General features: G+C 42.0%; 1 protein-coding gene across 1 annotated transcript in view; it reads left to right on the top strand.

Moving 5' to 3' along the window:
* pde11a (phosphodiesterase 11a) overlaps window positions 1-19,084 on the top strand; it is a 37,039-nt gene extending 17,955 nt beyond the window's left edge. Inside the window, exons 9-20 of the mRNA XM_069663545.1 lie at window positions 11-103; window positions 976-1,026; window positions 3,755-3,901; window positions 4,024-4,131; window positions 6,201-6,310; window positions 7,022-7,112; window positions 10,443-10,543; window positions 10,710-10,787; window positions 10,930-10,993; window positions 11,324-11,398; window positions 13,312-13,395; window positions 18,851-19,084. Of these exons, the coding sequence (XP_069519646.1) occupies window positions 11-103; window positions 976-1,026; window positions 3,755-3,901; window positions 4,024-4,131; window positions 6,201-6,310; window positions 7,022-7,112; window positions 10,443-10,543; window positions 10,710-10,787; window positions 10,930-10,993; window positions 11,324-11,398; window positions 13,312-13,395; window positions 18,851-19,084 (1,236 nt within the window). The remainder of the gene's footprint in view (window positions 1-10; window positions 104-975; window positions 1,027-3,754; window positions 3,902-4,023; window positions 4,132-6,200; window positions 6,311-7,021; window positions 7,113-10,442; window positions 10,544-10,709; window positions 10,788-10,929; window positions 10,994-11,323; window positions 11,399-13,311; window positions 13,396-18,850) is intronic.
* Window positions 19,085-22,032: the final 2,948 nt, after the last annotated feature.

Below are 22,032 nucleotides of genomic sequence, written 5' to 3' on the forward strand. Positions count from 1 at the left end.
TTTTTTTTAGGCATTTGTGATCTTCTGCGGCCTCGGCATCAACAACACCATCATGTACGACCAAGTGAAGAAGTCCTGGGCCAAGCAGTCTGTGGCTCTGGATGTAAGAACACAACATTCACTTTGGTTTCCTGCTTAATATCACAATTACTATGACAGCTGCTTCAGCTTCCTGCTGTCATGCAACTTCATTCCCTCCCTCAGATGATTTTTCTCAGTGCGTCCTCTCTTTTCTTTCTACCCCATTAGCTCTAATTGTGTGTTAATTTTCATTTCCAGTCAACATATGTTCTGTGCTGAAACATTTACCCACAAGTCATTGGTATCAGCCGCTGCTGCATTGCTAATATAAACCCTTTCTTACTTACTCTCTCTCTGGGGTCTTTGTGCTTGCCTCCTTTTTTTTTTTAAGTCTCATATTTCCACAAGAACGTACGCATAATAAAAAGTGCTGATCTCTCTTCGTAGATAACCTTCTCACAAAGGTTTTATTGAAAATTAATGAGAGGCAGTGAAAAGCAATCCCTCATCTGCCCTGCAGTATGCAGCCATTCAGCACCGCTCAGCCTTTACAGTATGTCCTTAGATTACAATGGGGATCTTTCAGGTGCATTATAGTAGTTAGCAGCACTCTGTTTCACAATAGGTGAAGCAGAGAACAGAGAGAGAGAGCGTTTAAAGGAGAGGCACAGAATGAACTAATATGTAGATGCATTGCTTCTGGCAGCACTGAATAAACATGAGCATTTATGATCAAATAAGCAGCTGCAGGTCTGTGCGAGGTATTTCTCTCAGGAAATGAAGGGAACATGGCGATGGAATCAGGGCTGACATCGCTGCTCTTGTAGATCGTTCTAGAGAAGAGGGTTGACTTCCTCATATAGAGGATCCATCGTACTGTACTGCTAAAATGCCAGCGTGCTATTTTATGGATTTGAAAAAAACATTGAGTGACACTGTGTTGTTATTTTGCAGGTTCTGTCTTACCATGCCACCTGCTCCAAGACTGAAGTTGACAAATTCAAGGTAACACATTGTCACTGTTTTAATCGTTACATTTGTCTTGCAGAACTTGTGTCGACTCATATGAGACATTGCTTATTACTGAATTTGCATTGCTATTAGGAAAAGACTGGTGTGTTTTATGTGTAGCCGGGATGAGTCACACGCTCACGTTCAAATTGTCCTCTCTGATTTTTTTCTGTCAAAGCAATTAAAAGAAATCCAGTTGTCTTCCAGCCAGTGTGGTGGTACATGAGTCCATGACTCGTGACTCAACTTGGACTCGAGCACTGATGACTCAGACTTGGACTCGAGCGTTGACTGCATTTGGACTCAGAAGATGGAGAGGAGGACTTGGACTTATTTAATTCTTTTAATTTTTTTTGTATGAGGCCCAAATTATTATTTTAGTTTCGAGCAAGGGCTGGACCGTGCGTTCACCTGCACGCGCGTTTACGTGCCGTCTCGTTCAGCGACAGTTCCTGGCAGGAACCGCCTAAAGAGGCGCCACTAGTCGCACGTGTTGCTTTCAAAGATTTTACAGCAAATGCCCACAAGAGCAGAGCAACATGTTCAATTTGTTAAAAGAACCATGGAGGAGAAGATGGAACAGCCTCAAACTCCCTTATGCTGTGCTGAAGTGGAAAACCGACTCGGCTCAGACACAACCTGGAAATGGACTTGACTAGGACTTAGGTAATGGGGACTCGACTCGGACTCGAGATTATGTGACTCAACTACAACACTGCATTCAGCGTAGATAACAAACTTAGAAGCTACTTCATTTGACAGAGGAAACAAAATGTTCATACTGCTGAATAAAGTTGACAAATAAAAAGAAGCAAATAATAAATTAAATATAAAATAAAGTTTCTTCCTAAATTTCTGGATAACAACACAACATTTGGACCTCTATAAGTACATCAGATAAAAATCAACCAGCATTTTGTGAAGTAATCCTTCAACAACAGAGGATCATTCACAAATTAGCCAACCATCTGCAACAGCGTCTGCTGCTGCCAGGAGGACTCTCCAGAGCACCACGTTTATATTTAAGGCACTCTGAGGACATCTTGACCACGAGTCTTGCCAGGGAGTATTTTTATACGAGCGAGTCCCCCTCTTGCTTTATTGTGCACACGCAGAGTAATCCCCACACACGCATACCCCTCGCGTGATTCAGATCAGCCCATTGATCTCACACTCTTCGGCTGGCTGATAGTCAGAAAATGACAGCAAGCGTAACATCAATAGGAGTTTGTTAGACTTAACGGTACACACAGTATGTCCTCATGTTGGCATTGCCTTCCTAACGGATCCATAAATACAGAATATTTTCCGATTATAGGTGTTCTGATGAGGATAGTCTGTGCTTTACATCTTGCGGTGTATACACTCTCAGTTTGTGATCATCAGGTTGCTCTGTCGGTGCGTGTAATTGCCGTAATGAAATTTAATTGTTTTCTAGCACTGAAGATGCATTCCTTAATGCATAGGCTTTAAACCGAGTTCAATTAAGACGTATTAGAGAAAACAAAGATATTAAAGGCTCATTATGATGACACATTTAATACAATTATGATGCAAGGCATGAGTAGAAAAATGGACTGAAATTCCTTTGGTGCCTGAAATCTTGGAAGTTTAGCTTATAATGCATTTGTTTTGCTCATGGGCCCTTTAATTACAATACAGTATCTTTCACCAGCTTTAATAGGACGAAAACGTCCACAGCAACCGGGAGCAGTTATTGGCAGCCTTTCCTCCGGGTTTCATTTCCCACTTCCTCCTCTCTGTGCGGCGGCTACATATGTGCCGAGAATTCCCCACTGAAAACAAACTAATTGTGGTATTTGAATGAATTATTCCAATCAATAGGCAATTATTCTCAATGCATTATTTATAGAGATGAAAAAATCAAAATATCTACATTTTTAATTGGCATGACATTTCTGAAATATAGATATGACCTATTTTCCTGCACTTTCATGTGTACCATTTTCCCCTGTGGCCATTACCGCCGAGTGAGAACCCCGCATTTTCAGTTTGCTCTTGTGATCTTTCAGCCCCCACCACCCAGCGCCGCGCTCTCCTTCCTTCTCCCCCCCCACTTTCTTTCATAACTGCTCCACATATGAAGCCTTATGGAGGACACTTGACTGGGATTCCACCAGAGTGCAAATGGCAGCGGCAAACAAACCCGGCTGACATTTCTTAACCTGCGGCTGTGAATTAAGAGAGAGCGGAGTATACCTGCTGCCCTGATGAGCAAACACGGAGCTCCGGTGGCTGTTAGAGAGGAGAGAGAAACTATCACACACACGTCTGTAAGAGAGCTCTGACTCTCAGGTTGGAAAGCGTGGAACAGTTGTATTATGAAAGCTGACTGGAGGCAGATTAGACCTGTGCTCGTAGTGCTCATTAGACCACAGAGGACAGAGAAGCTTCAGGATGAATATGGTTAATTGGAGTCACGTATGTCTCGCGCATTTTTGTTTGAATATTAGTAGAAAAAAAGCAGTTGATGATTACGCCTGCACAGCTTTTTCAATGAGCTCTGAAAGTAAACAACGGTGAAATCCTCCGGTTAGCTCCCTCATTAATCTTAACCCTCTCCAAATGAGTCCTCAGAGTCTTAATTAGCATGTCTCCATATTTCCATGTATCATCTGAAAATGGCACAGCATCCCCTGACCTCTCCATCCTCCTCTGCTCCCTGACCTCATGCTCGCTCTCCTAATTAATGTTTTCTCAGGCTGCTAATATCCCCCTGGTTTGCGAGCTGGGTATCGATAAGCTCTCCTTCGACGATTTCTCTCTGGATGTCGACGCCATGATAACGGCCGCTCTGAGGATGTTTATGGAGTTGGGAATGGTGCAGAAATTTAAGATTGACTATGAGGTGAGATTTTCTCTTTATATTTGACTGGATTTGCCCACAACACTTAAAAACCTTTGGAAGCTAAATGCTAATTTAGTTTCATGACAACCGCTGACCCGTGTTCTAATTTCTTTCCCCTCCAGACCCTGTGCAGATGGCTGCTGACTGTCAGGAAGAACTACAGAATGGTTCTCTATCACAACTGGAGACATGCCTTCAATGTCTGCCAGTGCATGTTTGCCATGCTAACGGTAAGCATCATGCTATAATAGCTGTACATCATAGGATCAATTCAGTCAGAGGCACTAGTGCTGAGGAATTAACCATTTATAGAAATGATTCATAACCTTAGATTGCAACAAAGCCACACACACACACACACACACACACACACACACACACACACACACATGCAATAACATTAGATTTAATAGCAAACTCGGCTATCATCTGACGACGATATGGCCTCTGGGAGCAACGGTAAACATGTCGGGCGTGTCCGATTTAGCCAGCGTTTAGCGATAAGGACTTCCAGCCAAGGCTTCCTGTTCCGTGTGCTGCTTTGTTTACAGTCCAGTTAGCAACTTGAAAAGCAACCATGTGTTCAGATCAAAAGTGAAGCAAATTTCGCCCCTTATAAACGTTGTCATTTCTTGGTTCTGCCGGAGGAACACCTGTTTATCTGTTTGTGCTGAGTCTCAGTTTCACTGTAAATAGTAAGTTACACAGAGGCTGCAGTCTGGCTTACTGCAGCGGTATTAACCCGAAAAAATATGTTTTTCTAGTAATTTACGTGTAATTAACAGGTCTTAAGTTTGCGAAAATCACAAGGTCATGAGGCAGATTAATAATAAGTAAAAATGGAATGCAAAGTTCTCAAGAGGAGAAGAAAACAACTTAAAAATGCTCGTTTGTTGAATGAAAGTCGGATCAATAATTTGCATTCAAGGGAGTCTGGAAATCGGCTTTCGTGACACAGCGTCAAGCGAATTTGTTTCAAGTTGAATTTTAGATTTAGAACGGCTTGTTAGCTGTTAGCATGCAGATGTCTTTTTATAGAGATTAATAAGAAGCTAAATCGTTGTCAGATAGACGCTGATGGGAGCCGGGATGTCATTGCGGCATTACGTTCCGTCTGCTTTTGCTCTCCACACGGACTGTTTGTTCTGCATACGCTGCAGCCTGCTGATTCGTGATTGGTCAATATTACTCAGATACAAGCGTAGAACAAACGGAAACCAGAAGACTTGCCATCCCTGAAATACATGTCCCTGCCCACAGATTCTACATTTCTATGTAGTTACATTTAATTACATTTGAACTTGAACATTTGACAAATGAACAGTGTCATGTTTTCTAATCTGTTGTCGGTGCCATCATCCTCATTCTGGCGCACCTATAAAGATGTTATTTACATTAAGCATTAATGATATGTCTGCAAGAGCTAAGAGCAGGAGCAACCAGAAAGGGGCGGAGCCTATTGAAGTTTCTGATGCCCCAGATAAAAAAGTAACTTTGCGTTTATAGCCACAAAAAGAGTTGATCGACAGGGAGGACAGGGACTTATCCTTGTTGGAGAGCGCTGAAAGAAGAGGTCATATGTTTTGAGCGCACATCCTCACTTTTTGTGTTGTTACAAAAAGGGGAGACAAAAGTTACCCACTGCAGGTTTAATGAAGGCTTAATGTTCATTTACCAGCTGTTTTTTTTAGGTAGTCAGTACATGACTATGTTGAAATGGCTGCGATTCAAATTACAACTCGTGTATAACTAACTATACAAACAGCTGGTTGTGTGCAGAGTCAAACCAGCAACGTTTGTTTGAACACAGACCCCCAGAGAATTACTTCATCAGGCCTGTACTTCATGAAGTCCTTTGGGGCAACACACACACACACACACACACACACACACACACACTGTTATACAAACACCACAGAGTAGTTCATTTAATCAAGCACAGCATCAATGCACCGTGCCCCATCTGAATTGATTATTGGCAGGGGGAAATGAAACAGCAGAGTGTAAGCTGTTCTGTGGCCCTCCACTCTCCTGCCATGTGCTTTAATGAGTGGACTGAGGGCCGTGCTATCTTTGCCGCTATCCTCACTATGACCTACAGTGACTCACTCGGCTCATGGCCTCCAGAACCCATTCATCTATTTGACTGTGTTACTGCGGCCCGACCGGCTGACCTGCGAGACACTGTTATTTAAGGATAATGTGCTTTCGTAGAATAAGAGAAAAAGAGCTGCTGTGATCAAGGAGCGTGTGTGTGTGTTTGTTTCCTCATTGACCTCTGCTCTTCTCTTCCAATCAGACGGCGGGCTTCCAGGAGACTCTTACAGAGGTGGAGATCTTAGCGCTTATTGTGGGCTGCGTGTGCCACGACTTGGACCACAGGGGCACCAACAACGCTTTTCAGGCCAAGTAAGCGCTTTATGTTTGCCTCCACCATACACACACACACACACACACACACAAACGCGCTCCCTCCCACGCACTGTTTACAGCGTGTTTTCCCACCTGCAGCAGCAGTCTGCAGTGTTACAGCCCAGATCAGCCAGAGTCAAGCAGCAGGTTGTATAAGGCTTATATAAGGGTCTGCTTAACGAAGAGTCTGTAAACACAGCTGAGTCTGAACACAATTAGATCAGCAGGTAAAACTGCTATTAAATTCTACACCTAATGGTCTAAGTTCTCACAAAGGCTATGATACAAAACAGGATGGAAACACCGTGAAAAGAAAATCTAAACAAGGGAAAAAAAGCTCTTTATTTTACTTTGCACGTGGCTTTACTTTTCAGATTTATTATTTGAATGCCTTTATCTTTTAAACCATGTCTTTACCTTCAGTGCACCAGCTACCCGAGTATTCCCTCTCTGCATTAAATGATCATATTCAGTGTGTAACTGTTGAATTTCAGCTGCAGTTAAGATTATGGCTCTTCAGCTTCTTATGTTATTGAGCCATAAGTTGGCGACAGAGTGCGGAGAGGACTGCTGAGGGAATTCCAACAGACTCAACAGCACACTTTGTTTATCAGTATGTGTTGAATGCTGATTATGTTTCCCTTTTCTTGATCCCTGTGTGTGTTGTGTGTGTGTGTGTGTGTGTGTGTGTGTGTGTGTGTGTGTCAGGACCGGCTCAGCCCTCGCTCTGCTTTATGGGACCTCTGCTACGCTGGAGCACCACCACTTCAACCATGCTGTTATGATCCTGCAGAGCGAGGTGCGCTATGTTCCAATATCTGCTGCAATGCAGTTACCATGGAGGTTCTGCTGATGCCCAACACTGCATGTTGAGTTTGTGCAACACAAATTGTATATCAGTACTCTGCTGTGTCGTGTACTCACAAAGAGACTAGATTAAAACACAGTTTAAAGTCTAGTCCAAGCTAAAACAACAAAGACATTAAGGTACAGATACATGTTTGTATTATGTTGCATCTTGTATAAAGGTCATGGACAAAATAGTAGGAACACAACTGTAGTCAGTATAATGCAACATAATGCACCATAAACTCCAGAATACCAGTGGAATAAAACATCTGTAAAACATTTTCAACAGAAAGTGAACATTATAAACTTAATGAAGTTTGGATTTATTGTTGTTGTATGAGACTGTATTAGCTGTAGCTGCAAGAAAGTGTATTTAACATGTTCACTTAAAGTAACTTTTCATGGCACTTGTATCCTCTGAAGAAGCTACGTACTGCTATAGTTTATAGGCAATTACTACACGGCTGTGTTAAACACTTGATTCTGATTGGTTGATTAGAACCTTCTGAGGTCTGCTATTTCTCGATAACAGACCGTTGCTATGAAGAACAGACCGTTGCTAGGGATGCGGCTTTAATCACACAATCCGGAGGGCTAACTGTAATTACATCAATCCTCCGAAAGAAGTCAGGTAAATTTGGCGTTGGTTAGTTTACTGAGGGAAAACAAGAAAAAAGACAAAAACAGTGGAGAGAAAGCAATTAAGGTTAAAGACGCAAAAACTGTAGGCTACGATACAGAGATGTACAAAACTGAAGACAGCACATGAGGTAAACATTGAACTGAACACAGTACGACACAGTGACGAGACAGAAAACCTGCGGCCCCGTTCACCGTGTCTTACTTCACCATCAGAGGAATTATTTCCATTTAATGAGAGTGCAAACAGCTGACTTTACTCACTTAAATGTGAGAAATAAACCTATTTTAAGAAGCCTACAGAGTTAACCGTTGCTATGGACGCAGCTCTCACTGTGAGTTTCCAAATCAATATATTGTGTCAAATAATTAAAAAGCTGTGTAATATGCGGGATAATGTATCATGAGCAGGTTGTTATTGTTATGATAACAACCTGCTCACCAGACATGATCCCTTATTTGACTTGTTATGGAAAGAGTTTAAACGATGGCTCCATTCCATTAATTGTCCCAATAAGTAAGTATGGACCCGCCCATCTAAATGGGATGAAGTCATATTTAATGACAATAGAAACCTCTTGGCCTTGCAAAAGTTTTTCTTTTAAATGTGCTTATTTGCTTCCTTGTCAAAAGTAGGGTGAGAGGATAGATGCCCCTGTCATGTTTCATGACAGTTAGCTTATCTTAGCATGAAAACAGGCTAAAACAGCTAGCCTGGTTCTGCTCAAAGCTAACAAAAGTCTGCCGACTAACAGCCCTGAATTTCATTTGTTAACAACTTCTATCTAGTTTCATCTGTACAGAAAACAAAGTGTACAATTTGGAGGGTTACACTGCACAATCTTAACAACTTTCCAGGTCACATTGACTTCCTGGAGAATCACTGTGAGTTTGACAGCCAACCATTTTCCAGGACAGAGCGAGGCTAGCTGTTTCCTCCTGTTTCCAGTCTTACAGTATGCTGATTGATAGTGGTTTGGATCTTCTAATATAACCCAGCAAGAAAGCATATTTTCTTTGATGTTGAACTTTTCCTTTAAGGTACTATATATATTTATAGCTTCTTAGATAATAATAAAATGCTAAAGCACACTTTACCTTCACAAAGAAAATCCAAATCCATGTGGTGCCTGAAGTCAGCTGTATGTGAGCGAGTAAACAAACAGCTTGGACTGCCCCCCGAATCAATGTGATCACAGAGGCGATAGATTTGCTGGTAATTGGTTGAGAGAGACATTTTACCAGGTGACTGGGTTTGCATGAAGTTGTAATTAAAGACGTTTTTGAGGGAGCAGCTGAGACGAGGATTAGCAGGGTGGGTTCCAGTGGCTTCATTATCAAGGTGCTGACAACACAGTAAGCTGACAAATGTTTGCTCGGAATATCATAATGGCTTCTGTTGAACTAGCGCTGTCCCATTAGCATATAAATGAAGAGTGTGGCTAATTCGAGTAGAATTAGCTGCTCTGCGCGAACCGTTAGTTTAAAATGTAAACTTTTGAACGTCACTCATTCTGTTTGTGTCCCTCGCCATTCCCCCTCCCGTCTTCGTTCGCTCTATTACGTAGCTCCATATGTCATGCTAACGCGTCAACAAGTGACTTGAGACGATCTTTAAACTTCTCGGCTAATTTCTGCAGGTCCTTATCGTCCTCTCATTCTTCATCCTTTTCTGTTGTCACCTCTACATCCCCTGTTGGCGCCACAGACAGACGTATCCATCTGTTCAAACTGTCCTCTAGAGGAGGGAGCCTAAGTGCTGAATGAATGTATAATACATGATGGGGAGAGGCCTGTTTTAATGATGGAGAGCCTCAAGTGAGAGATGTTGCTTCATATTAACAGCTGCTGGGTTCCCTGCTCCCCTGCACACATCCATTCAGGTTTACTAGTGCCTGTTTGTTACACTTATGGTTTAGTTGGGCCTTTGAAATGCGAGACTTTTTAACATGTCATGGTAGAAAAAGCAAAGTCACTCCCTCGTTCACTCATTCACCTCCACCTATAATAAGTAACTTAATAGTTTGCACTACAGTAAGCAGAAATGTAAGATTTCAGACACTGAGTTATCATCGTTAAGCCTCAACACTGACAGGTGCGGTGTTGCACGTGCAGGCTATAAACACAGCTATTAGATGTGACGCATTGCATCGTGGGATTGTTAACAGAAAGTACTGAAAAAGCTTTTTTGTTCCATTGTAGAAAATTCAGATTGTAAGACGTAAATGAAACTCTGATAAATTGCACATGGTGGCGGCTCTCTGACACAGGCCTTGTGTTGTTCGTGCTGGCTCCATGTTATACTGTAGTGGCTTAATGGTTGATGTTATTAGTTACCTATAACCTTGTGTCCTGTCTTGTGTGTAAAAGGCCTGTTAACTAAAAACCAAACAGCTCCTCCGATGGCCTGATGGTTCATCTTATTAAGTTGTCTTTGATTCGTCAGCTGGTTTGAGGTCTCACCTCAGCTCTGACAAACAATGACTTCTACCTAGTGATCGTGGGGGGACTCAAGTTTGTGTCTGTGTTCACTAAATGATACCCAGGTTATATATTCCCTTATTAATGTTTGTGTGCATTTAATAAAGCGACATGTGTTCACTGCTTCTTTATCATGTTATCTCTGTGTGTGTCTCCACAGGGTCACAATATCTTCTCCAACCTCTCGTCCACAGAGTACAGCAACCTCATGCAGCTGCTCAAGCAGTCCATTCTGGCCACAGACCTCACGCTTTACTTTGAGTACGTTCTGCTCGACACCACACCGCTTATTAAACTGTTAAATCTCCTCTAAGTGGGACGTCCGCAGAGCGTCTCTGAACGCCGCTTACTATAGGCTTCTTTTAGTTAACACTGCCCCCTTGTGGATTTCAAGTAACTTACACCAATGTCTTGTTTCCTCTTTCAGGAACAGAAACACTTTCTTTGAGCTGGTCAGCAACGGAGAGTACAACTGGAATGTGAAGGGTCACAGAGACATGTGCAGGTAAAGCACATGGAAACATGGCGTCTTTGTTTCCTCGAAAATGGATTGAATAAGATTTTCTTTGTGTGTGTAAACTCTTAACAAAGACTTAAAATGGAGAAGGTTTTATAATGCTGAAATATATCTTTGTGATTGCTCTCAGATCCATGATGATGACAGCGTGTGACCTTGGTGCTGTCACTAAACCTTGGGACATATCACGCAAGGTGAGAAACACTTACAAGTGACTTCTAAATCATTCATCAGGAGCTTGAACAAGTGGTTATTTAATTGATCGTTTTAACAGAAAAATATCAGCAACTATTTTGATAATTGTTCCCTTTTTTCAAGCAAAAAAAAAAAGAAATATTTCCTCGTTCTAGCGTCTTAATCGTAGTGAAATTTGCAACTCCATCGCCTTAGCTTTACCAGCCTTTGCCACAATTTTCCTTCATTCTAAAGACCGAACAATTTATTGATTCATTAAATAAATAACAGATTAACCAACAATAAAAATCATTCCTTGCAACCCTACATCATCTATCCTTTCATTCCAGGTGGCAGAGTTGGTGACCAGCGAGTTCTTCGAGCAGGGAGACAGAGAGCGATCGGAGCTGAAGCTCACGCCCTCAGTGAGTACATCCAGCCACCTCTGCTTTTGTGCCTTTTGTGCCTTTTTTGCAGTTTGCTTCACCTCTGCGACCTCCACGAGCCGATCATGCTGAAGATAGATTTTCTCCGCAGTCTCCAAAACACACCGACTGCGTAGGAAACATGAGAGCTCGTGTCTCGTAGTGCGAGAAAAGTGAATTGTCAGCGTGACCGCTCTGCTGCCTCGCTGCGCAGTGCCAAGAGCAAACTGTGGACCCAGTAACAACCATTCTTAAAAAAAATCCTCCTACACGGGGTTCAAAGCAAACGCTGACCTTTCTGTTCAGTCAGCTGTAAACACACACAGTGTATTTTGGTCTGTTGGACTATCATTTATTATAAATTAGTCACTTATAGTTGTAAAAATAGCATCATAATAATAGCATTAGAAAGACTTTGGTCCTAAACGAGACCCTGTTTTCATTCATAACGGACTCACGCTGACCTCAAAGCAGCACAACAGAGCAGCTCTGTGTGTTTGATTGAGGAGCTTTGAAGGCTGAACTGTGTCGCGAGTTCTTAAAGGGGAAAAACCAGCAGCTTTCCGCGTGCAATTAATGGCCGTGGACTAATCGAGCTGGGCCACATTGCCTCCCCTCTGATATAACTAATGCAGCAGCCTCAGGTCCTGCCGCTTGTGTCAAACCTTTACCGCTCCGTGTGTGGGTGTTGGAAATTAAATATTAACTTCTGAGTTGTAGCCCAGTAACTATCTGTGAAGCGCAGCCTCAGTGAGCCTCTAAAGCTCAGGCTGCAGGAGAACGAGGCAGAATAGAGAATGAACACGAAGTAAAGTCGATTGTCTTGAGAGCTGAAGGAGAATTTGCTTTTAGAGAAGAGGTAACAGCAGCACTTTAGCCGAGGTGGAAGAAGCATACAGATCCTTTACTTACTTATAAGTATCAAAGCCTCAATGGGAAACTACTCTGTTACATGTAAAAGTCTAACTGGGTAGTATAAGATAAGATAGCATAAGATAAACCTTTATTGATCCCACAACGGGGACATTTTCTGTGTTAGCAGCAAAGAAATGACAGATGACATTATCAGCAATATTTTAATAGTTAAAGGAATCATTTTGCAGAAAGTAGTCCCTGCTAGTGTTTAACTATTATGCATGGTGTATAAAATCACTGCTGCATTAATGTGTATGTTACATTTAACTATTGTAGATGTTTAATGTTGAGCTAATTTTAACTTCTGCAAATGCACCATATTCTAAAAGACCATCTTATATTTGTAGCTGACTGTCTGGGGAGAGCTATACATCCCTGAAAAATCTATCCACTACCTTATGAGCTCAGAAAAACAGCCGTGTTTTAGCTTTTTGACAGCATTTCCCAGTTAATCCAAGACGTTTTTTTAATAGTAAATTTAGTTTAAGAACAAGAATTTTTCTTAACCCATAAGGGAACTTTAATATCTTCAGGTTAACAGAACATTTCCAATTTAAATCCACCAAGATTAGAGCTATATGGTTTTTACTGACAACTATTGAAAGTTAAACATTTGCCTCTGAGATGTTGCCGAGTAGAGGTAGAAAGTGTGGCATCGGTTCAGCTCAGAGGTTAAATCGGCGTCCCGTGTACAGAGGTCATAGTCCTTGATGCAGCAGCCCCGGGGTTCGACTCCCACCCTCGCCTGTTTGCCGCGTGCCATTCCCCACTCTCTCTTCCCCTGTTTCCAACACTGTCCACTGTCCTATGTATCAATAAAGGCATAAAAATGAGAAAAAAAAGAAGTAGAAAGTACCATAAAACATCTTATATGTACGTAGTCATAGTACTTGAGTAAATGTACCTTGTTACATTTCACCTCTGAACTTTAGGGGCTTTACCCCCTCCAGTGAGAGCAGAGCTGTAGGTGTAAATGAACTCTAACTTTTCTGTTTCAGGCCATCTTTGACCGAAACAGGAAGGACGAGTTGCCCGGGCTGCAGCTGGAGTGGATTGATGGAATCTGTTCGCCGCTGTACGAGGTAAAGCTACATCTCCCCCGCTCTCTGCTCTTCATTGTGTCGCGTTTGTCACACATCCGCCTCTGACATCAGTAGTCTCTGTCCGTCCTTCACTATTGTCCCTGCGCTGACGCCAGCAATGAAACTGTCACCTATATCCATTCAACTCTCTGTGCAGCCGCAGATTTCCCACTGAGAAAGACTTTTTTTTTTCTTTTCACTGAAAGCTCTGAAGCAACTTCAAGGTTGCATCCTGTTCTTTTGAGAGGAGCAGAATGAGCGTGCTCTTTGTGAAGGCACGAAAGGCTCGGAGGTAGTGGAGTGTGTGAACAGAGCGGTGATGTTAGTCGTGTTAAATCCCCTCGGTCAGACAGTGTACCCTGGGCTTCACTGCTCTGTAATGAAATAAGCAAGGCCTGACTCTTGACTGCATCACTCTTCTTCTGAGACATGTTGGCTAAAACACAGATCGAGGGACCGATTTTATCGCACGAACCTGGCTGAACAAACGTGAGGGTAAGAGTTGGAGCTAGATTCAGGGAATAAATGGAAACCTATACAGCTTCCTGTCTGGTATAGTTCTGCCTGTGCGTGTCTTTCTGAATGACGTCAAGAGAGCCCCCCACCCCCCGTCACCGCCAGCAGCAGCTGTGTGGGAGAACGACACACAGCTTACTGAGCAGATCAGGCCTGTTAAGAGGTGAGGCGTGTTGGAGGTAAATCCACAAAAGCAAACAAATCAGAGAGTTGTCAAAAGAGTCCAGGATGAAATAGTTAATTCACTGAAGACCCTCCCTCCTTTTTACGGTCATATTAAACACATTACGCTCAGCCATCATGAGCAAGAAAGCCAACATCTTTTGAGTTATCCCAGGATCAGTGACCAAAATCAGAGCAGACTAATCGCTGGTTTCACCATTGTTACTGTCTGTGTAGTGTAGATAAAAAGCATCAAAGCAGTGTGTGTGTGTGTGTGTTGTCTGCGTGGGGGGTTTGTCTCCACACACCGCCTGATATAAAGGCTGATGTTTGGAGAATGCAGATACGGAGCTCACGATCATGCTGCTGCCAATTAAATTTGCAAGGGGGAAAACAGAGGGAGTTCAGAGGCGGCAGGGTTTTTTGTCCGTGGGCGGGAGAGCTCTCGTTCTTGATCTCGCTGATCTCCTTCTCCTGGTGGTGGCTCGCTACTTTGTGGAATATTAATCCCCCCATTATATAACCTTCCATCTTTCTACCCCACAGTCTCTCTCTTCTCCTGCTTCTGAGTCTACCTCAGTGGAATAATGATGCTGTGCAAACCCACGGCGGTGTCCCACGGTGGATACATGCAGAAACTCTCCTCTTTAACCTGTTTGTAGGCCGCATGCCATCACCACAGTGTGAGGATGGTTAGAAAGAGTACACATTTTTGTAATCATAAGCACACACTTGCTTAGCACATTACACTTCATCATTTAATCTACAGCAGCACGTTTGGTCTGTTAAATACTAATTAAACATTCAAACAAGAGCCTCACTGAGATTGAGTATGTCTTATACAGGAGCCCACTGCCCGAAGACTATAAATAATATACTAACAATAACTGTTGCATTATTAGTTCTTGTTCAACTGCTAATTTATGTCAGATGTGTCGGATTATGTCACTTCTCTGAGATAAAAAGAATTACATATGAAGTGTCAAAGAATATATCATAACAAATGTCGGAGAATGGTGAAAAAACATTCAAGTCCAAGTTAATGTCTTTAAATGGCCTGTTTATTTTGATCCACACTCCAAACCATAGACTGTATTAAAAAGATGGACGACATGACAGCTCCCTAAAAGTGAGGCCAAAACATATTGAGCGCCCCCTGCTGACTGGCTGCAGTATAGGTCATAAAGCCCGCCTCCTCCATGTTAACAGATGGGACATGAGTCAAACTATAAAATCAAAATACAAAACAAATAAATGTTTCTCAAACATGGTTTCTGTCATTATAGTTAGTTAGTTAGTCCGTGCAGCGCTCGAACATCGTTCCAAATTGTCGGCGCCGGGTTTGATACACAGACTGTATGAGTAATAGATACAATAAAGATCTAACCACTGTAACATCTTCACTGTTTACTAACCCTTGCTGTGTCCAAAACCGCGTACTAACGTACTACCAACTACGTTCTCAAACAGTAGGTACTGCATACTGCCTACTCACCTGACTATTAGGATGCCGTTGGCATCATACTCAGAGCCGTCTTCTCTGTATCACGTGACTTAATCTTTTACGTACGTCCGGTCTGATCTCCGGTCCATCTCTGCCATAGTAGAAGCTGAATAGCCGCAATGCATTTTGGGGCGGTTGAGTACAACCAGTGAGCTCCCGTCTCATACTCAAATATCTGGGCTGATCTAGTATACATCCGGGCATTTGTCGCATACACAAAATTGCATACTATGAGATGGGAACGCATGACATACTCCATTTTATGTCACAGTTAGTATGATAAGTATGAAAAGTATGATAGTATGCGGTTTCGGACACACCACCTGTCTCCGGCGCGTTTGACGTCAGACGGTGACACAGCAGAAAAGAGACAGAAAGGAGTGAGAGGAGTATACTCCACTGGCAATGGGAAAAGAGACAATCGGCATTTATTAGCAGTTCTTCCCGGGTCCGAAAAACCTGCGCTAATTTAGGTGGGAAAGAGGTATTAGAGTAGGTGGAGATGTGTCGTCCATCTTAATTGGCTCAAACCCACAAAATGTCTTACATAAAATCCCCCCGGTTGAAAAGCTGGAAGCAGTGAAAAGTTTTGTTTTTTTTACTAAATGCTGCAGCACTACACTATTCACACATATAATCTATGTAATATATACAGTAGATGTGTGCAAAAACAGAAAGCTACAAACACAACTGACCCGATAGTCAGGTATCGATCTGAAATCACAGAAATGGAAATCCATGCCGTGCTCTGATGTTGCTCCTCCTCGCAGGTAAACTTCATAATCAGACGCACACGTTTCCAGCAATTACAATATAATGAATTATCGAGTCGCGCACAGCTTTTAAAAACACCTTTCAGGACACATAATGAATTCCTAATGAACAAATGTGGGCCGACGGCGGCTTTTTTTTTTTTTTTTTTACAAAGAAAATAGTCTTGATGTCTGAACTTGGCCACATTATAAAGCTTTGTTCCAGCCGACCACCCACACAAGTGTTTTAATTGTTCATATGAGTTAGTGAATACACCCTGTGAATGTAAATGCAGCTCAAATTGCTCGCCTGCATTTTAGACGTTAATTGGCAGCTGTGATTAGTCGTGTTCTCCCCGAGTGTAACAACACATTTGATTTTCCTTTCTTCCATTCAATACAAAATCCAGAGTGTAGGTGAAGCTATTTATTCCACTCATTTTCATAATAGCTGCACATTCACTCTTATATATGTGTGAATTAATGCACATTGTCATTGTTTCGTGTGTGGGACCCGTGCCCACATGTTATATTTCCATATGAATCAGGGTTAATGAAACAATAACTAATTACAGACTTAGCAGGAAATCCAATAGACAATGTAAGGAGAGCAGAGAGAAGAGCATCCCCCCTCATCTCTCAGGTGATTTATAATAATGGGGGATGACAGCCTAGACTGCACCAACACTCACAGTTCAACACAGAGGAATGACAAAAGCTACTTATCTCAGTCATACATGTGCTGCTAATCTTTAAAGAGCAGCCTTAAACCATGAAGCTACTATATGTTGCTTTTATTGTGAAAGGGTGTATTGTTTCAGTTGTTTTGCACATGAGGTGCATTTGATGAGTAATGTGCTGCTTCTCCAGCCCCAGCCCGCACCTTTTGAGGGTTATTACATTCAAGTCACAGAGCTGAGAATAGGATTTTTCCAGAAACTAAATATTTTCATATATGTTTAAACAGAAGTCATTGTTCTGAAAGTACTTTCTAGACTCCTCAATGACTTTCTAACCGCCTAGGGAAAAAAAGTTTTGCTGCACAATAGCAAAGATTTTATCCCATCAAGGTCGTTGGACATGACCTGTGTAAAATACAGGAAGAACCATAGACTGTGTATACTACGTGGAACAGTGATGTCAACCATTATTTTGTGGAATACCTTTTTGGTGTTCCACAAAGTGTTAATATTTCTCTAAACCGGACCATCCATCCATCCATCCAGCTCCTACTGGGGGATTCCGAGGCCTTTCCAGACGGGATATATAATCCCCCTGCAAGCTCGACCCGGGGTCTCCTCCCAGTTGGATGTGCCCGGAAAACCTCCACAGGAGGCATCCGGGAGGCATCCTAATCAGATGCCCCAACCACCTCGAATGGTTCCTTTCTGATGCGAAGGAGAAGTGGCTCTACTCTGAGCTCCCTCCAGCTGTCTGAGCTCCTTACCCTATCTCTAAGGCTGAGCCCAGACACCCTCACATTTTGGCCGCTTGAAGCGACATCATTCTTTTGGTCCCTACCCAAAGCTCGTGACCATAGGTGAGGGTTGGAACGGAGATCGACTGGTAAATCGAAAGCTTTGCCTTCAGGCTCAGCTCCCTCTTCACCACGATAGTGCGGTACAACACCTGCATTACTGCACCAATCCCGTCTGTCAATCTCACGATCCATTTTCACTCGTGAACAAGACCATGGAACCATGGTTTACAAGACGAGCACCATGCTGCGGTAGGGAAGACTTGCAACTAGTGAGTCAGACACTTAACTCATTAAGAAAATGTGAAGTGAGGTAATAATAAACGGAGAAGTAGGAGAAGAATGTTTTGCAAAAATTGGAGTCACCCCCTGCTGGTCATTAGAAAGAATGCAAGTTTAATGCACTTTCACATTGGCTACACTTAGGTCCTAGGAAGCCAAGAGGCTACTTCCAATTGTATACAGCCTCTAAGGATAACACATCTTTGTGTGAACATTAAAAGAAAATGGGAAAAAAATATTGGAGTTAACAGGCCGACCAAAAACGAATAATAAAAAAAAGATTTTACCGCCCAGCAAATGGTTTAAAGAGTCTTTTTGAATTCTGGAAATGCCTTCAGAACAGTGAAAGTGTTTCATTATGAAAGAATAAAATATGAGATTGGTTAATATGAAATCCTAAAAAGGTTGTGGTGGTGCTCAGACGATAAATCACACTCTTATGTGTGTCTTATGTGATCTTTTGACCTTTGATTTCCTGCTACCATACCTGCAATTCTAATGACATCCCCATCAGCCTCGACTGTACTTTAGGAAAGTATGCAATTTTATAGTTTGTTAACATGCTAAGGTATTAAACGTGGTTAAAATAATACGTGATAATATGTTGATGATAGCATAGCATCACCACCAAGTCTTATCTCTGTCACTAAAACATATAATAATAATACAACGGGGACCTTTCATACCGATGGAGTTGTCCTAAATTTTGTGTGTATTTTTCCAAACTTATCGCTGTCTGCCCTTTCCTTTTTCTCTCTCCAGACTCTGGTCAAGTTGAATCCCAAACTTCAGCCAATGCTTGACATGATCAAAGCCAACAGGGCCAAATGGGAGGACCTGAACAAGAAGAGACAACGTGGACAGAGCGTCTCTGCACCCCCGAGCCCCTGCAGTGGAGACAGCACGGATAAAAGTGACTGCATTGTGGCCAAAACCGGCAGCACACCGTGCTGTAGCAGCGATGCTGATGGCACAACATCCAAACCTGTTAGTTAGCTTGTGATGCCGCCGCTGAGCTGATCTCATTAGCTTATTTCCTCTTAAGTGCGGCCTGCAACCGAGGCAGTGCAGTGCATGCAGAGGCTCTTGGGCTCTGCTCCTCTTCGCTTTTGCTACGAGAGATGAGCTTTAGACTTGAGTGTGGCGCTATCATAGAGGTTTTTCTGCTTCCTTCAGTCTTCCAGCGCTGAAGGCTGACAGAGCTGAGTTTGGCAAACTTGTCGGAGCAGCTACAAATCAGCTGATGACACCGTGTCAGAACAGAAACACAAACCACTGTGTCAACATGTCAACCAGTGAGCTAACACTAACTATTCTGGGCATTGGGCATTGCACACGTTTTCGGCACAAAGGCATGGAGTATATTGGAGAGGAATGTTTGTCTCTTCTGTGGTTCGTTTTGCTCTCAGTACCTCCTCGTTGCCTGCATTTTGTCCGGGGTAACAGAGATATTTTTTGTAAATCTGTACATAGGCTATGAGTTATTTACAAGTGCTGTTTAAAAATCTGTGTAAGCTCTGGATTGTAACGTGGCTGTAAAGTTCAGAACGATAAAGGGGTGCAGGAACAGCAGGACCTGTGACAGCGCTTGCGATGCAAATTGAGTGCTCCTCTCCCTCCCTTCCTGTGCCTTGTTTTGAGATCCTAATGAAACATGCATGGCCTCCTCACCGAGTTTCTTAGATAGTATGGAAATCCATGACATATTTTTTGCCATAATTTGTAAAACCAATGACTGCAGTAATGACTTGACCCCATGTTAGCCACAAAGCATTAGCATTAAATACAGAATCTATTTTGCCCAGTTTTATAGATGCAGGGTCTCACTTGTCACACACACAAACACACAATGTGCCTTGAAGAAGTTGTTCTGATATCACATTAATTTCTAAGTTAGACATGAACTCCTCGCTTTCTACATAAAAAGAACAGTTTGACATTAAAAAAATTAAAGAAATAAATACTTGCTTTCTAGCGTAAAGTCAGATGGTAAATAAAACTAGCTAATGGTTAGCTAAGCTTAGCAAGCGACTAAAAAGAAAAGGAAACAGCTAATCTGAAACATCACTTCACAACAACGACTAGCTAGCTAGGCCAGCTTTAGCTAACGTTAGCATGGCACTCAACACATCTTACAGCTTACACTGTTAGCTTTCTCAGACAATCCTATTCCTCACCCTTCTCATTATCCTCTATTTGTTGCAACCCAAAGTCTCTACCACATTAGCAATTAGCATCCTTGTTGCTGGAATTAGCAGACTGTGATTGTCGCATTCGACATCATCCGCTAAAAGTAGCCTAATGCTTTCCACTAAAAGTGTGAACTTATTTTATATCACAGAAAGGATTCGTCACTTGTAGTAACTCTGAACTAAGACAAGAAACTGTTGGAGTAACATATATATGTTGTCCGAAACATGATAAACACACTAGCAACTACGTACATGAACCAGCTAATGAAATTGCACAACAAGCAACGAAGGAACGAACCTAACATGATAATTGGTGAGCAGATTATAATACCTCAGGCTACCTGTTTCCCACTGTTTCTGATCTTTTGCTAAGCTAAGTTAAGCTAAGCTAACTGGAGGCTATCTTTAGCTTCATTGAAGAAGAATATAAGAGTGGGATCCTCTCATCTTATTTACGCCAGAAAGCAAATAAGTCATTTCCTTAAATGTCAGACTTTTGCTTTAAATTTGTGGCTCATCTGAAAGCTCACACATGCTTCTTCAACAGCTTTTCAAAGACTGAAACACTGAGTACTACTGAAGTGCCCATGTGGTCACAAGCTATTATTTTGATCTAATTACTAAGTATTATTTTTTGGGTGGGGTATGCCTTATGAGTTGTGTTGAAGCTTTGTTAATTGGAGTTGGAAACGTGACTGTGCACATTGTGTGGCATGGATCTGTGTGTTCTGCTGTACTTTAGTTGGAGAGCTGAATTGAAGTCGACCAGAAACCTTTTGCATGTTTTATGCAGTATTAAATCCAACCACTTGCTAAGGATGTAGCAAACACGTGAGCCAACAAATACCTCGTATTTTGAACTTCCTCAGTAAACACGTTACGTCATCTGAAATGCATGATTTAAATTCTATTGCATCATGTTATGAATATCGCTGTTCTATTTTTCTATTAGGTCTCCAACTTCTACTCGTCTTTTTTGCTATGTAACGTGCTTCTTGTATTTCTTCTTTCCTCTCCCAGTTTGGACTCTTAGATTTATTTATGGCGGGCTAAACTGAAGGGAAGCTCAGGCATGAAAAGGCAAATGTGCAATGTTTCTGTTCAGAGTTTGAATAAAAATATGCTGCTATATGTCTTCTTATTTATTTTAACATGAAAGTACATTTACTTAAAGCTCCTGTGAGGAGTTTTTCACTGGTTATGAAACAGATTGAAATTAATTCTGATTACTTTATATGACCGACAAAAACAAACCAGACCATCAGCAAAGATTGTTTATTTCTATGTAGTTATTTTTTATGCCTGAAACTGCTGGTGGGGGGTAGGTGTTAGACGAAGAGATTAACTGCATGCTGCCATTGTTTACATTTTCCAGGTCAAAAATTTAAGTGAGTGATACATATGACTGTTAAAGAAAGCAGGATGAGATTCTTTTTTAAACCACCACTTAAGCATCTACAGGTCAAAATCAGCAAAGAGATAAGAGATACAGCTTTGTCCACAGGGGGCGCCAAAATAAACTCAAAGCGAAAGTTCCTCACAGGAGCTTTAAAGTTGATTTGTTTTATAGATTAAATTTACTTATAAAACATAAAATATGAAGCCTTGTTGTAGATAAAACTACCCAATAGTGTGCAAAATACCTCGTACCGTCTGACACCTACCCCCCGCCAGCAGTTTCAGGCATTAAAAATAACTATATAGAAATAATCAATCTTGTCGCTGATGGTCTGGTTTGCTTTTGTAGCTCAT

Source organism: Semicossyphus pulcher, unplaced genomic scaffold, assembly GCF_022749685.1.
Source record: "Semicossyphus pulcher isolate SPU_LCO1_2020_fin unplaced genomic scaffold, fSemPul1.0.p SCAF_15, whole genome shotgun sequence".
Classification (NCBI taxonomy): domain Eukaryota; kingdom Metazoa; phylum Chordata; class Actinopteri; order Labriformes; family Labridae; genus Semicossyphus; species Semicossyphus pulcher.